Here is a 17,882-nt window from a genome sequence, read left to right on the forward strand (position 1 = left end):
ATATAAGGCGAACATCTGGCGGTAGTTTTGTACATTGGGCTCGATGTAAGTCTTTCAACGTTTCTTCAATGGCGCTATTGGTACGTTCTAATAATGGCGGTTTACAATGAAATGTCATCCACACACAGTACTGTCTCACTGTTTCACAGCTCATCAGTGCGGCTAGACAGGCAACTGCCTCAAGCCAGGATAAAAACCCGACCGCCCAAATGACAGTCAAGGCTTCTCACCATTACACTATACATCTGCTGCTGTGAGGGTAATGAATTAACGATATTTTGACATCGTCCAAATGCCTTCGCTCGATTTGTTTACACAAATAGCGTCGCTTAATATGCTAATGGAAATTTGTATATCACTTCACAATATGCTCAACCCAAGATAGGGAGCATTTTATATATATATATATATATATATATATATATTTTTTTTTTCACGCCAAACAAGGCACATTTCCACTTTAATGTAGGGCGTACTATGTAGGGAGTTGTGCAGCAAGATGTCTGCTCAAATTACACTTTGACTTCTGCATGTCAGTATAGTTGGGGAAGTAGGAATCCGGTAGGAAATTCCAAAGTCTTGCAGTTCTGGGGAAGAAACCATTAGACTAGAAGGCTTTCTTACATCTAGGGATGTATATTGAGTAGAGGTGGGACTTTGCTGCTTGTTGGGCTTGTCGATGGTATTTACATGGAGGGTGCACAAGAGCTTGTAGTCCGTCGGAGCAGCCACCATGAAAATACTTATAAAACAGGCAGAGGGATGCAATATTTCGTCGATAGGATAGTAGTTGAAGCTTAGATGACAATTCAGGACCTATCAGACTGGCGATTCTTTTGTGAACCCCGTCTAGGAATGAGAGACTAGTAGGAGATGCACCAACCCAAATGTGACAACAATACTCCATACATAGGTGAATGGCCGCCTTGTAGCAAGAACTTCAGGCTGAGATTTAAACCAGGCTGCTTTTCGACAGTCAAAACTTTTTTATATTCCGCACAAACTTCATAAGTGTGGTAAGAGAAATAGTACTGTTTATCTAAAAAATATCAATAAGAAAACGATACCATATTGTTTATCAGGAGAGCGTGATATTATCGCTAATATATATATATATATATATATATATATATATGTAAATCCACTGAAACTCCTGTCAAAAAGTGATCGATGAACAAAAATGCCGTAATTATAGTATATTAATTTATACAAACATTATTGGCTACATATGTGCATACATGTTTCTGATGTTACTCTTTTTCAGAGAAACAGTGTCATCAGGAATTGTCTTCCTTAAGACCAAACTAAAACTTTTTGAGTCACATCAGAAACCTGTACACACATGCGTAACCAAACTTATATGCATAAATAAATTATTTTGCAGCCAACTGCAAAGCAGTCCAGTGGTACTGTATTCCACTGACGAATGAAAGTCTGCTCCTGGAATTTCAATTTAACTCCAGGTACACAGTGTAACAAAGTACTGCTTGTCATATTTCATGAGTAGATGTAAACATACGCTAGGCAGCATGTTTAATGGACCAGATAGTTGCAATTCACGAAAAAAAAACCCCCAAAACAAACTTGCTGCAAGTGAGTAATGATAAACAACGAGAGGAGAAACGACGCAGAAGATTAGAAATATGTTCTAATCTGGAGTTTTGGTCACCTGAAATTCCGTTTTCTACTTGAGAATATCTTTTTTTAAATAACATATTTCCTATTATGTTTATGGCATACTTAAGTTTCTGCCGGAAATAATTGACAGGACTCCTAGGCGTTGGATCGTTGATATTCGTAGATTGGTAGCAGATTTGCGTTTCAGCATATTGCTGTCTGGCCATTGTTTCAAGTGATCAGTTTCTGGTTAATCGGATGTGGATGAACTGAGGAGAGAGACGGATGCAGTTAGGTCCAATGAAAGTAGATAATTCCAAAAACTGGAACTAAGTTGATCATCCGCTTTGATATATATATATATATATATATATATATATATATATATATATATATATATATTTCATTTACTCACATAAAATAAATATACGAAAGTATAAATTTATGCATAAACTATTACGTCTTCTTCATAATATTTTCTTTGTTCAAAACTTTCCGTGCAATGATGTTATAAAAACGAATAGAATTTAGTCATAAAGAATTCGTGTGTGTGTTTTTTTACACATACACGCCCATATAAACATATTTATAAAATTCTGTTTGTCCTTTATTGTAGTTAAGGAAGACTATTATACAGAAAGGCATTACTTTACATATTCACACTTTTTAATATATACATATGCACACACACACACACACACACACACACACACACACACACACACACACACACACACACACACACACACACACACATATATATATAAGAACAAATAGTTAATAAAACATGTTAAAATACTTTGAAAAAGAGTTAAAAACATATTTAATTTTAAAAAGGAAGCACAAAATAAGTGGATGGTCCTGAATCCGCGGAGTTTCGAAGTAATACTTTCCTTCTCATCAGAGGGTAGGAATTAGCAAAATGCGGGATCGGATTTTGCTTTGAAAAGTATTTGATGAAACTACAAGTAAGTCATAGATCTTACTTGGTAACAAATAAAGAACGAGAGGGAATATGGTGAAGAAAAGGGTGATTTCACGTGAAAGTATAGTCTGGTGAATGGTAAAATATCCAATAACGGTAAAATCCAAAAATTAAAATAAAAAAAAGTTTGTTAAGTTTCCATTTCCACAAGTAAAATCCAAGGGAATCGCGTAATTAGAAGACGGTCCAAAGTAATCCAAAAGGCAGAAATCCGTGGAATAATTCACAAATGGAGGCAAGGAAAAGATGTGCGTAGAAAAAGAATTTAAATCGACTGTCAAGGCGGGGCTAATATTGGGAGAATGAGTAAAGAAGAAGTAGAAAAATAAAAAGAAGAAGAAGAAGAAAATTGAATGGAGATTGAGTTAATTATAGAATAGAAAAGCCAATATCAAAATGACCCAGACAAGGTGACGTTGAAAAGGCGCCAAAATTTAAATTTAGATTTTATAATTGAGTTGGGGTGGTTAGAAGATTTATGGGCGTATAAAAGTGTAAGGTTGGGTTTATGATAGGGGCTATAAGCGTGGCCTTCGTTATAAAGATGGCCGGCCAGCTGAAAAAATGACGTCATCGCCGAGGTCCCAACAAGCAAGATATGTGGAACTCTTAGACTGTCAATAATGAACAGTAATTTTTACAGACAGCGTTACAAAACCTTAAAATTGGATTAAAATAAAGAAATAAAGAACACGATGATTTATACTGAAACTCATCTAATATTAATAATAAAAAAATAATAAAAAAACACAAGTTGTTTGTTTAAGTATTATAAGCAATTGAATATTTCGTTGTATTATAGATTTTAAAGATTAGAATGCGTTCTTTAATTACTTATAAATTACATTTTAAAAAAGTGAAGGAACACGATTTGATTTGAAATAAACTTGAAGTTTATTTAATATAATTAAATGAAAATTATGCATGTAAGATTATGAATATTTGAAGCTGAACACAAGCAAAACATTTGATATGAGTTAAGACAATAAACAAATATTAAAATTAAACTATTTTTTAAAATCAAAATGAACAATATTTTTTTAAAATCAAAATGAATATTTTTTAATCAAAATGAATATTTTTTTAAAATCAAAATGAATATTTTTTAATCAAAATGAACCACAATATTTTTAAATGCAAATGAACTACAATATTTTTTCAAAATCAAAAACAATATTTTTAATAAATTCATGAAATATTGCACAGTAAAAAAATAATTAACCTAAAGAAAAAATCATGTTTCTTATTTAAGATTATTTCACCACATAACAAAAATAACATGCAAAATCATTTTTTTATATCCATATTTTCAGTTTGTTAAAATACGTGGGTTTGTATTACATAGATTCGAAAAAGTTGTCAAAAAACAAATATATAACAAATAAATGTTATCAAAGGCAAGATAAATTACTTTTCTACCAAACTGGATATATTTTTCGTGTTTTTATTCAATGTAACATGTTTATTCAGCTCGAAAAACATACAGTGTTTACCGATGTATTCGAAAATTCCAGATGGCGTCTGATTCTCTCTTTAACACGGTAAGTATGGGAAAAGGTGTTATAAATACAAAACCGGATAAAATACTGTTAAAAACTCGCTCAATATATATTACCGTGACATAGGTTGACATATATCCGACGGGTTTTTAATAGTATTTTGTCTAGTTTTTTATTTATAACACCTTATCCCAAACTGCGGTGTTAAAGAGAGAATCAGACGCCATCTTGAATTTTCGAATAAATCGGTAAACACTGTATGTTTTTCGAGCTGAATAAATATGTTACATTGAATAAAAACACGAAAAATATTTGGTAGAAAAGTAACTTATCTTGCCTTTGATAACATTTATTTGTTATATATTTGTTTTTTGACAACTTTTTCGAATCTATGTGTACAGTAATACAAACCCAATTACGTTAATGAAATGAACCGTAAGATCACGAGTGAACGCGCGTTTTTTTTAGTTTAGTTTTATATATATATATATATATATATATATATATATATATATATATATATATATATATATATAAGTATTTTAAAATTTTATCTTTCTAGCTTTAAAAAAAAGTTTAAAAATTTTATCAGCCGGCATAATTTATTTTTAAATATTTAAAAATTTCAGGAAAATTAATTTTTGCTAGATTTTTTAAACAAGTGTGTCAACAGCTTAAAAAAATCGTCTCTTCAAAAGAACGTGTTTTAAAGAGTCGATGTTGTCTCGCATTTTCATTAGTTTTGTATTTTGTAAAAAAAATTTTAATATTAGCAATTTATTTAAAGCTTCTGCTTTTGAATGGTAAAAAACTTAGGATGATAATATTGAATTAAATTATAGTTACATCGTGTTAAATACAGGGGGGACACGTTAAAACTTACTTTGCTGAATGGAGATGGTGTAAAATCTTTTTTTTTTTCTTTTTTTTTTTACTGCATTATAATTATTTATCTTTCGGAAATGAAAATACTGTCACTTTTTGGTCCTTTACGATAATTTCCTCGACACTTTGGAACGATGCACCGTGAAGACATTCTAATAAAAAAAAGAAATATTACACTGACTTCAAGACGTTACGAGTTACGAGTGACTACCGGTGATTACCGGTGTCAAGCAAGGGACTATCCGTAATGACGTCAGCAGATTAAATTATTTTTGCCCACCGGCCATCTTGTCTTTTAAGACGGTCTTGCTATAAGTCTCGGTGTTAAGATTAAGTGTAATGTCTAGAAAAATTCAAGTTTTTTTGTTTGGTTTGATAATTATAGAAAGGCCAAAGTTTAAAAAAAAGTTATGTAATTTTTTAATTGTTTTGTTGTACTCTCTTGGCCTGGCTGTTGTAGTGAAAAGGGCATCGTCTCTATAAAGGCTTCCGTGGATATGTTTAAAATGGTATATGAGTTCTTTCAGTAAGAAGAGCCCCACTAAATACGTAACTTCTGCAGAGTCAGAAGAACCCATTAAGATGTAAAAATAATTAGGGGTGTCTTTTCTAGTCCAAAACTTATTGTTAAATTGTATAAGGGACTTTCTGGCTAGTGGAATTAATTTAATTTCCAAATGAGTTAAGTCAGAATTTCTTTTAGCAAAGATTTGAGCTTTATATACATACTAGCTGTACCCGGCCACGCGTTGTTGTGGCTCAGTTTGTTAAAATGGAACACATGTGAAAGTAGAGACAAGTTTGATTGTTTTTTTCAAGAGAATGTACAAATTATTTATTTTTTTTAACAGATGTTAAGAAAATAAACAGAAAAATACTTCCATCATTAATTATGCAAAAAAATAAATAAAATGTTGATTTAGTGTTTCAATATGCTTATAAATTACGATAAAACTTGCTGAGTATGCACTGCTTTACGGTTGTTGTAAAAATGGAACGGAAACTTAAATTTCGCTTCATTTTAATCTTTCTTAATTTTTTAATTGTGCCCCCCCAAACGAATATAATCAAAACAGTAACATTCAACAATTGTACTTTATGTATATAAAACACAAAATAGGTGTTTGTTTACTGTACACATAGATTCGAAAAAGTTGTCAAAAAACAAATATATAACAAATAAATGTTATCAAAGGCAAGATAAGTTACTTTTCTGCCAAACTGGATATATATTTTGTGTTTTTATTCAATGTAACATATTTATTCAGCTCGAAAAACATACAGTGTTTACCGATGTATTCGAAAATTCAAGATGGCGTCTCACACCCTCTTTAACACCGTAAGTATGGAAAAAGGTGTTATAAATAAAAAACTATACAAAATACTATTAAAAACCCGCTGAATATATGTCAACCTATATCACGGTAACATATATTGAGCGAGTTTTTAACAGTATTTTATCCGGTTTTTTATTTATAACATCTTTTCCCACACTTACCGTGTTAAAGAGAGAATCAGACGCCATCTTGAATGTTCCAATACATCGGTAAACACTGTATGGTTTTCGAGCTGAATAAACATGTGACATTGAATAAAAACACAAAAAATATATCCAGTTTGGTAGAAAAGTAACTTATCTTGCCTTTGATAACATTTATTTGTTATATATTTCTTTTTGGACAACTTTTTCGAATCTATGTGTACAGTAATACAAACCCCACAAAATATTTATTAAAAAAATTTTTTCTTTTTTAAAAGTTAATAACGAAAGGGAAATAATTCCATTTTTAAACGAAAAAGTCAGTTTACCTAACTTATTGTATTAATGCTATTTTTTTTAAGCAAGAAAAAAAAAAAGGTAAATATCCAGATACGCTACTACAGAACACCGACCACTCTAATTTGTTTTTTTATAGGTAATTGAGGTCGCTGACAACGAATCTGATAGTCAAACTTGGGGCAAATTTACCGTTTGCATGGTATTTACCCACGAACTTCTTTCCACCATTTTGCAACATCCGTTTATGCTACGCGCATGCACGCTGTAGCATAAACGACGGCTTCACCAAGCAAACTATGTTAGGGGGAGGGGATTTTTTTTCCAGGACATAGAATTTTCTAATTTTCAAAAATACATTATAGCGCTTTTTGGGTGGAAAATTTAAAATTAGCTGAAAAAGAAATAAAATAAGAAAAGGAAAGCACACCAAGTTGGAGTGGGGGGGTAATTTATCTGTTTTTTTTTTTACCTGGAACATCGAATTTTCAAATTTTCCGTAAGTAACGCACCGACATTTACCAATTAGAACACCATTTAACATTTTCCGAAGATTTTACTTTGTACATTGGGGGCGCGAGCGGGGGGGGGGGCGGATGTGATGTTGGCGCGCGCACCTCAACATCACATCCCCCCCAAAAAAAAACAAATTAGAGTGGTCGGTGTTCTGTAGTAGCGTATCTGGATATTTACCAAAAAAAAATATTTAGGTTTGGCTATAAATTCCTAAACTCTTCACCCTAAATAATTTAGGTGACTGAAATAGGAATCTAATTGAATCTTTAATTTCCTGAATAGTATCCGATAATTCATTTTTCTTCGAGCTATATCGAATACATTAATACGGACTTTAGGGGCTTTTTTCGTAATGTTACTGTAAAAATTATTTTTTATTGTTACAAATTACGATGCTTAAAAAAAAGCAAAAATAAATTCTTGCGTTTTTTATTTACTACTGAAAACCATAACTTTAGTAAAGGTATTTTTGTTTAAACAAAATAAAACATTTTCACCAAGAGTTAAGTAAAAATAATTAGTTCATTATATTCTGCGATCATTATTTGAAAAATACTGCAATTTTCATTAAAATTCGTTAATTTCCTGATTTTTGGTGAATTTTTAAGTAAAGGGAGGAATCTAAATGTGTATACACTTTGAGCGTCGGCATTCATTTTGCGACCAGGTGTGGTTAATTAAAATTAAAGTTCAATCACATGGTTACATTATCAATAAACCCATTGAAAATTTACCGATATTGTAAACACATTCTGTTTACATTAAGCCTGTGGTGTTCTTTTAGTGATGCAATGTTGTCAACTGAGATTTAAAAAACCCCGCGAGATCAGGAGAAAGAAATGTCCAGAAAATCGCTAGCCAGTTTGGCAGAAAAGTAACTTATCTTGCCTTTGATAACATTTATTTGTTATATATTTCTTTTTTGACAACTTTTTCGAATCTATGTGTACAGTAATACAAACCCGTGTACAGTAATAGAAACCCCTTCGGGGAGATTGGAATGCCCCCCCCCCCACCTAAAATGTACTTGGAAAAATCGATTTTATAGTGAGATTTAAGAATGGTTAGTCGAAAAGAAGGTGAAAAACAAAACAAATAATCAATAAATAATTGTTACCGAAGGCAATAAATGCTACTTTTTTTTACTTACATGAATGAGTTTATTTTACGTTTTAAAGTATTTTCAAGCAATCTCATGCGGGTGTCTGGGTGCCAAATACCTCCAGATTTTCTAGAATTTCCCGCTAGTTTGTAAACGAAATCTCCAGATCTAACAGGAAAACCGCTAAATTGTAACACTGGTCACGTGACAGGGAGCGGTAATAAATAATTGTCCCTAAATAAAAAAATGATCCTCTCGATACAAAGAAATCCAGCTATTTATCATAGAAAAATTAAGTATAATGTTACAATTAAAAAGAAATATATAAAAACACACGTGGATATAGTAAACATATTATACCAAAACGTGGAAGCCATCCGTCCAGTGGTTTTTTAGACAATTAACTCCGAACGAACCAACATTTACATTTATATATATATATATATATATATATATATATATATATATATATACATATATATATATATATATATATATATATATATATATATTTATATGTATATATATATATATATATATATATATATATATATATGTGTGTGTGTGTATGTGTGTGTGTGTGTGTGTGCGCGTCTGTGCGTGTGCATATTGTAAACACTGAATAACTATCACGATATTTTTTTCCTCAGGGCACGAGCAACAATGCAAGGCATCTACACGTCGGAGGCTGACCGTTATTTTAAGTAAGTTCCATAACAGATTTCATTTCTTTCTTACTTCTAAAAACATCCCGTTTGTATTAAAAACAGCTCTGTGTACCAATTCACTTAATCTTCTTTATCGCATGCATACTTTCCTTGTCTCTATCTGATCCCCCCTCCATTTTACCCATCCCTTTCTACTGCTATCTCTATATCATCTATCAATATTCATTATAAAATCACTATTCACTTCACTGCAGAGCATTCCTTCTCTATACGGATTGAGGGGATTATACAAGATGTTTTTTTCCAACGTTTCTGTTCAATAATAAACAGAATGAACTCTTAGTGGGGCGGAGAAGTTCTTAATCCTGAAATCGTGTCAGCATGTCTGGCACAAGATCAGCGTGTTAGAAGTCCTGAGCTGGTAAACGGAGACATATTCCACTCCCTCCATCAAATAAACTTTAACGAGTAAATAATTGCATCAACGTTTTACTTAAACTGAAAATTAAATAAAACACAACTTCATTTTTATCAAAACTAGCTGAAGCACATGTCTCCGTGAGGTAGTCGTAATGGGACGATTAATCAGAATCACAATTGGGGATCTAAAAAATCTGAAATTTTGCTGTATCAAAATCAGTATTAGAATCGTTATTGGAATCGAAAAAAAAATCTGTGCATATTTTCTGATGCAAAACACGATTCTTTTGATTGCAGTTTTTTTTTTGTTTAAAATAAAATTTTCTATTGTGTCTATAATGTTAAAATTAATATGATTTGAAACAACCAGTAAAATTCAAATCTATAGATCAACCATTCACAACTATTGTTTGCATTTGCGAAAATATATACAAATATTACAAAGTAATAAAAATATATACAATATTACAAAGTAAAATAAAATATATACAAATATTGCAAAGTAATAAAAATATATACAAATATTTTAAAGTAATAAAACATAGACAATATTACAAAGTAATATAAAATATGTACAAATGTTACACAGTGATAAAATAATATATGCAATATTACAAAGTAATAAAATAATAATAATAAAACAAAAAACCTCTACAGCTAAATATTTAGAGATTTTAAAAAGATTCGGAATAGGAATCAGTAATTGTGTCGGAAAGGAAATTTAGAACAGAATCAGTTATTATATCGGAATCGGAAATTGTAGTCGTCCCATCACTATTGTATAGTCAATTATAAAATCAAGCCTGAATATAAAATTCATTCATAGGGCTTTATTAAACAGATTGTTGGTATTTATTATTAATTGTTTGCTGTATAATTCCGGCGATGTCCTGAAGTTTCTTTTTATTTCCATTTCTGTATAGGTTTATTTCACCAAAGTATATATTTTCTTAATAGGATTTCGAATGTAAAATTATATCATCATTATTTTTTATTAATTTTCTTTAATAATGAATCAACGTTCATCAAGGCTCAAAGGTCAATCGAGGATAAGGACTAAAGAGTTTGTCAGTGAGATAACATAATTGTTATTATTTAAGAGGATATCTAAACAAGTATTTGCTTAGATTGGATTTGAGAACGGCCATGCTGTAGTCGGCTGGAAAGCAGTTCGCAATATTGTGTTCCACAGACGAGCAAAGGTTTTAATGGAAGTTCTAATAACTGCTGGCTATATCTATCCAGTAATTATATTGGAAAGGAAATTTAGAACGGAATCGTTTATTGTATCGTAATCGGAAAAAATATAGGAGCCCTCCTATCACTATTGCATAGTAAATTATAAAATTTATTCATGGGGCTTTATTAATGCTCGGATTTTCTTTTTAATTCTATTTTTGGTTGACTTCATTTTTGTTTCAATATATAGTTTATTCTAACAAATTATTTTTTCTTCATAAATTTAAATAAAAATCTAACAGAATTGATCCAAAAATTATTAATTTTAAACAAAATTGTGATAAAACTATCACACATTTTGTTACAGAAATGGTATTTTAATCTCTTATAAAAGGTTTAGATTTAAATAATTTATTAAATTATTGGATTTAATTAATTCATAAAATTATCGGATTTAAATAATTTATAAAACAATTTGATTTTACTAATTTATAAAACAATCGGATTTAAATAATTTACAAAATGATTGGATTGTAACAGTTTTTAATAGAGATATGACATTTTATTCGAGAGTTTAAACAATTTAAATTTCTTTCAAATTTGAAAGATTTGGAAAGTATCCCATTATTTTCTTTTTCAACTCTTAACATAAAATCAAATTAGCCCGAAGAAATGTAAATCCAGTATAATATATTTTATTTCATAATCAAATTTTTTTAAATTAGAATTTCAAAAAGTTAGATTTAATACTTTATGCGATCGCATTCAATTTTAGATGTTGACTTGGTTTAATTTATTTTTCATTACTTTTTTTAAAAAAATTTTCCTATGTATTGGTATCCTAAAATTAAGTTTATTCTGTATATACAATTGTGTGCTATTTCACTACTACAATTTATTATGTTTTGAATTTTTTTCAAGTTTAAAATTTCCAATTTCCAATTCAGATATAATTTACGCTGATCGTGTAATTTTCTATATGTACTGGTTTGTCGACTATTTCTACTCGATTATTGCCGAGCGTTCACTTTCTTTGAGCTCCCAGTAATAGATCACTAGTGCTGTTTTTATCCTACGTGGGTTTTGCTAAATAATATGTTTTCGTAGTCATAATACATGGTTTATATAAATCTATGAAAGTCATACTAACGTAGTACTTCTAGTTAGATTGGCTTTATTATTTATGAATGTAAAGTAGTGGATGGCCGTCAAAACTGGTATCAAAACCATTAAAAAGAAGACAAAAACGTGCTAATCATAGCCACTTGGAATGTATAAATATTAATTGATCATAAGGCTCAAAATAATAACGAGGCATGAATTAGTATCGCTGCAGAAGAACTAGCTCGATATAGGATCGATATTGCTGCACTGGTGGAAGTCAATTTCAGTGGCGAGGATATTATGGCGGGTGTGGAAGCAGAAGATACGTTATTTTGGAAATGTAAACAGGGGTGAAAGGTGTACAACTAAAATGGGATGGCTGTCATTTCTATATATATTTCAACTCTTACCAGTGACTACAGTACCTGTACAAGGTACTACAGTCATACATTGAAACGGCTTCTTCTTAAAGTGGAAGTTTCTAGGGAACATTAAATTTACCAGTGATCCTCGGTGGCATGTATATGCATATCATAAGAAGACAGCGTGAGGTTTTTCGGTTTTTTTTGTACAAGGGGGTGTAGACGTCATCCTACATCACAGCGCAAATAATCACCTATCAGATACTGAGCAGGCTAAACATTGCTTAACTTCTAACGAGAACCGGTGTGTCAGCATAATTATGCCGTACATGTTGATTGTGTGTACAGCAGTGACATGAAGACTATGTCGTCGTTGTACGAAGGTTTCTGAACAATGCTAACCTTTTTTCTCAGAAGTTGATAAAATTTTCACCCTCAGTTATTTAAATACAATGGATCGGCAAACTCATGGAGCAATAGGTAAGTATTGTAAGGAGAGCGTAAATAGGAATCTTCCGTGTTATATCGAAATTATCTGATCTTTTTGAATCAGTATGATATCTTTAAGGGAATTCTGATCCAATCACGGCAAAAGCATCGCATGAAACTACAGTGCTGTTGTGTTGAAGGTCATATCAATGATGTGATCTTCAAGACGTGTAAAAATGTATGTAGTGGTGTACGGAGTGTAACGTAAATCAAACACTTCTGCATACTAAACTGAAGTTTCACATCTGTGATACTATCAATAATACATCCAAGTCTTTGGAAGTAAAACTACAAGAAGAAAAAATATAACAAAAAAGAGGAAATAGGTTTGTTAGCAGTACATAGGTACAAGAAGTTGTTTAAAAAGAAACACAAAAGGTTTCTAGAACAAAAGAACCGAACATTTAGAGCTAGCTTAAGTGTGGCCGTATATTTTGCGATAGTTTACGACAGTTGAAAGTTAGAGTTGAATACAGTTTCGAGTGAGACACAATCGATAGAAGGTTGTGGCTCGGAGCAGATGGGGAAATGTATTGATCAATAACATGACCTCGGCAGACGACTAAGTTGCAGATATTAGCATTCAGGGGAGCAATGATGTCACGCATAAACCTAGTGTTCACCTGATATTAGCAGAATGTGTCTGAGTTTGTGCGATTTTAGTTGCTTTATTTTATTTCTAGTGGGTCATTGCGCACCACTCAGTGAGAGACGCTGACACGACCAGAAGCGACGACGAAGAAGACGTTGGGATTGTCGGTCGTCGAGATGTCGGCACATGGGTTTGCAAGTCGATAAAATAACCCAAACGCATTTATGTATCTAGACGGTAGAATGCAAATATACGCGAGGATCTTCATCGGGTACTCGAGAGCGTACATTTGGATGGCAAGTGGAATTAGTTTAAGATTAGGGTCTACGTTGGTCTAAAGAAGCGCACTCATACTGACTGGTTCGATGAGTACAATTCTCAGATCACACGTTTTTTTTGAAAAGGAAAACAAGCTTTACCAACAATATCTTGAAGCATCGGAGAAAATCGGTAAAACTTTATAGCACGCTTGCAGAAGTTTTAACTGTAAGTTTAGTGCAATAGACATCAAATCAAGAACACGTGTTGGCTGGATATTTCATAGAGAATTCAGAAGACCTTTAATATGAGCGGAAATGCTATAATCTAATTAGACTTTCTCCTAATTTGATTTAATATAAGAGAGAATTTATTTATTTAAATGAAGCTACGCGAAATGTGATAGATTTTCACTAACTATAATGGATTTGCATATTACTAATCATTTTGTATATATAATACGCTAGCACCTCCATGGTAATGTCCTGTAATTTACTATACGCAAACTGCAGAAGCAAAATTAAACATAGCGAAAAGAATTAAATGAGAACATTTATACAGAACAAAATCTATTTAAAAACGTACGTGTAAAGATTGGTGTTTCGTTAAAAACGTATTTAAGATTCATCGTGTGAAAACATGTATAAGTTCAATATTTCGCTAAAAATATTATTCAGGCTTCATCGTGTTAAAAACATGTAATACACAGAAACAAGGTATTTATACAATAAGAAATAATACTCCAAATGGCAAAGGGTCAGTTGTAGGCGTTGTACGAGAATCATAGGGTATGAATATACACACGAAAAGCCCGAAGCGAGAGGTGGATAGAAGGATAGGCAGTAAGGGGTAAAGTCAAAATACAGTAATTCTTCTTATATGCTAAGTATTTTGTCTACAAGTTTGTCTACAAGTTTGTCTGCACATATGCATACATATTTCGGATATGCATAGTTAGTGAATATGAATTTCAGAATTAATATTTTCTTTCCAACCTCCCATACCTCCCTTAACTAGATGTATTTTCAACACGCATGCATCTTAGTATTCGATTAAAAATATTTGTCTCTTTTTACACACACACACACACACACACACACACACACACACACACACACACACACACACACACACACACACATATATATATATTAAAGTTCGACAAAAATTCTTTCTAAAATTCCCTTTCAACATTTTCCCGGTGTAGGAAGTGGCGTTAAGTCAACGCTCTACAATTACACGGGCTAAACTGTCATTTCAAATTTAATATTACGAGCAAGCGTTCGTTAATTCATTGCCAAAAGGAAGGGTGGCTTTGGAAACACGTGTGAACAAGTTCGCCCGCGTACAAAACACACATGCGCACTAGGAAATAAACAAGAGAAGCCATCAACGCCGCTTTTACCGAAGTCATATCTAAAACACATGCATGCATGCCATTTAGACTCGCACGTGTAATAACACGCATTCTTGTCTGAACTCATTAGAATATATATATATACATATATATATATATACATATATATATATATATATATATATATATATATACATAAAATAATGAAATAAAAAAATATGTACTGTTTACCTGAAATGCGCAATCTAATATAAATCTAATATAAATACATGTATTTATATATGTAAAGAAGTTAATCCCAACCGATTAAAAAAGCTCAACACACAATAGAGATAAGCTAAAGAATGTTAAAAGTGTAAGCTGAAATAAATTTACAATCAAAATTTATTGTCCGACTTAATACCCAAAAAACAATTTACAAAATCATTATTCCGCAGAGTTTCAAATAATGCTATTCTTGCTATTCTTCTCATCAGAGGACAGAAAGAAATAAGTAAATCATATTTGTAGCAATGCTAGAACTTGCTAGAATTTTGATTGTAAATTTCAACTTACAGTTTTAATTTTCTTTCTATTATAAGCATATATATATGTGTGTGTGTGCGTGTGTGTGTGTGTGTGTGTGTATATATATATATAAAAACATAAGACACTGTTAATGTTATTAATTGTTTAATATATATATATATATATATATATATATATATATATAACTTTATTAAGCATTTTAAAATCACAGGAATATAGACTTAATTAATATTCATATAGTTAATAATATGCAAATGCAGTAATTTAAACAATATGAATGTGAATTGAGTGTATGTTCCAGTGATTTTTAAATGTTTAATAAAGTTACATATGCTCTGAAAGTGTAAATCCATTTTCATTGAGCTTAATAAACCATTGAAATTTTAAGATAACCTTATTGAATATAAACATATATTTGTTTTAAAGAAAAATGCACATATATGCATATATATATATATATATATATATATATATATATATATATATATATTTGCTTTCACACTAATTTGAGAAAGATTTTGTAGTTTGCCTGAAACATTGCGTGTAGCATGTAAACTAGGCACAGCCAAAAATGGCCGAAAAATCAAGTTGTTGTTGTTTTTTTAAAACGAAATTACATTTATTAAAATCCATTATTTCTGAGTAACTTTTTTTTTCCAGAAAGATAAAACCCTGAATTTTATCATATAGAAAACAGAATAATGTAAAACTTTTTCTACTATTTTTAATTAAATTTTAAATGTTAAATTTTCCAAAATAGTTAACAATTGACATTTTTTGTCTTGCACAAAAAACGTACATAAATATTTTTTAAAAAAGGTTTTTGAAATAATTAATTTATTTATTTGTTGTCTAACTAAGATTTAGGATGATTTTCTATGAGAATATGCAAAAATATTATAATATAAGTACCTGGATTTCAAATAATTCCACTCATTCATATAGGAAACCAGTTACTTCGCGTCGATCTAGAGTCTAGATCGACACTGTTTACGTTTGTATTCGATAAAAAGCAAACTATGGAAGACAAAACAGGCCAAAAAAACTTATTTTTCAGTAACGAAAATTTCAATGTATTATTAACGCTGAGGCTGGCCAGTACCAGATGGGTGACCATTTGTATGAGTTTGGTTTTTAATATGTATGTGTGTGGGGGTCAGGCTCCCCAAAATGGGGGAGGGGCAATTTAAAGCAGAATTAAAAAAAAATTATTTCAGCGCGTTTGGTCCACCGTAGTCGAAAGGCGGCAAACGTTTTCAAACGGGATCGAAAAAATGATGCTATTTTTAACACAAAGGGCACAATATTTATCGATTTTTTTTGTATCGATTCTTCAAAGCATGCCCTGTTTAATAATGGGCATGCATTATTCGGCTCGCTAAAAACAAATTGTTAATTTATTTATCAAAGATTTTAAAATGGCTTTTTTCGTATAAATATTAATTTTTTTTTTGTTTTGCTTAGCTTAAATTAATTATTTTACTTAACATATTCACCGAATTTCACACTTCAAAACTCAACAGCGGGATAATTAAACACAATCGAAGTTCTGATATTCAGACGTCAAAATAAGGTATGCAAACAATTTTTTTTTAAATCTATATTTCTGTCCCTTACAACAACACAATATGTTGTGTTCAGTTTCAGATGATTATTTTAAGCATATTTCTACCACCTCAAAACAAGGGGGGGTTGTAAGTAAAAATATATATATATATATAAATATAGTTTATGAAAAATAAGTACACTGTTATAAAGTTCATTCTTCTCTTAATAATCGCTGAAAATTTCGTATTGATCGGATAATTACCTGATTTTTGGTAGATTTTTAAAAAGACGGTCCGTCAAAAAGTACTTACCTGCCCCCCCCAGTTTTGGCGGTGCCTAATGTAAACAATTGTGTTTGAAGGCTGACAATGTAGTTATCTAGATAAACAGCATTGAAAGATTTCAATAGTTTTAAATCAAACATTATTTATCAACGTAATTTGTCCAACTAGGATTGGTCGTGTTGACATGATCTTTAATTTTCGAGGTGCACCTCATCTTTAAAAAGCAGAATAAAATGATATATATATATATATATATATATATATATATATATATATATATATATATATATATATATATATATACAACTATTCGATTAAGGTGTATTTTTAGCAGGAATGAAGAAGTGAAAATGTCAGAGAGACAGGTTACTTTTGTAAGTGTGTGCGTGTGTGTGTGAGAGAGCGAGAGAAAGAAAGAAAGACATAGATATATTCGATAGCTAGCGATCAGATCTCGCTACACCCAGCCATGGTATTCGCGCGCCCTCAACATATGGCGACAGCACATGAGACATATTTCCGGATGGAGTTTCGCTATCTAAAAAGATCTGTCTAAGATCACCTTTATCTCTTACGTGCCTTTCAAACTTTTCCATTCAAATGCGGCTCTTCTCATGTAACACATATGTTCTGTTACTCCAGCCACAAATAGCATATTACCTTTTTCCGCGTGCTTAACATTTTACAAATCAAATTTTCGAACTGTGGCTTT

General features: G+C 31.1%; 1 protein-coding gene across 1 annotated transcript in view; it reads left to right on the forward strand.

Annotated features, from left to right (window-relative positions):
* LOC145283626 (sodium- and chloride-dependent GABA transporter 1-like) overlaps positions 1–17,882 on the forward strand; it is a 279,964-nt gene that overhangs the window by 161,912 nt on the left and 100,170 nt on the right. The window contains exon 4 of the mRNA XM_080132579.1: positions 9,032–9,085. Coding sequence (XP_079988705.1) covers positions 9,032–9,085 — 54 coding nt within the window. The remainder of the gene's footprint in view (positions 1–9,031; positions 9,086–17,882) is intronic.

This window comes from Euprymna scolopes, chromosome 8, assembly GCF_053919585.1.
Source record: "Euprymna scolopes isolate OS-2025 chromosome 8, ASM5391958v1, whole genome shotgun sequence".
Taxonomy (NCBI): domain Eukaryota; kingdom Metazoa; phylum Mollusca; class Cephalopoda; order Sepiida; family Sepiolidae; genus Euprymna; species Euprymna scolopes.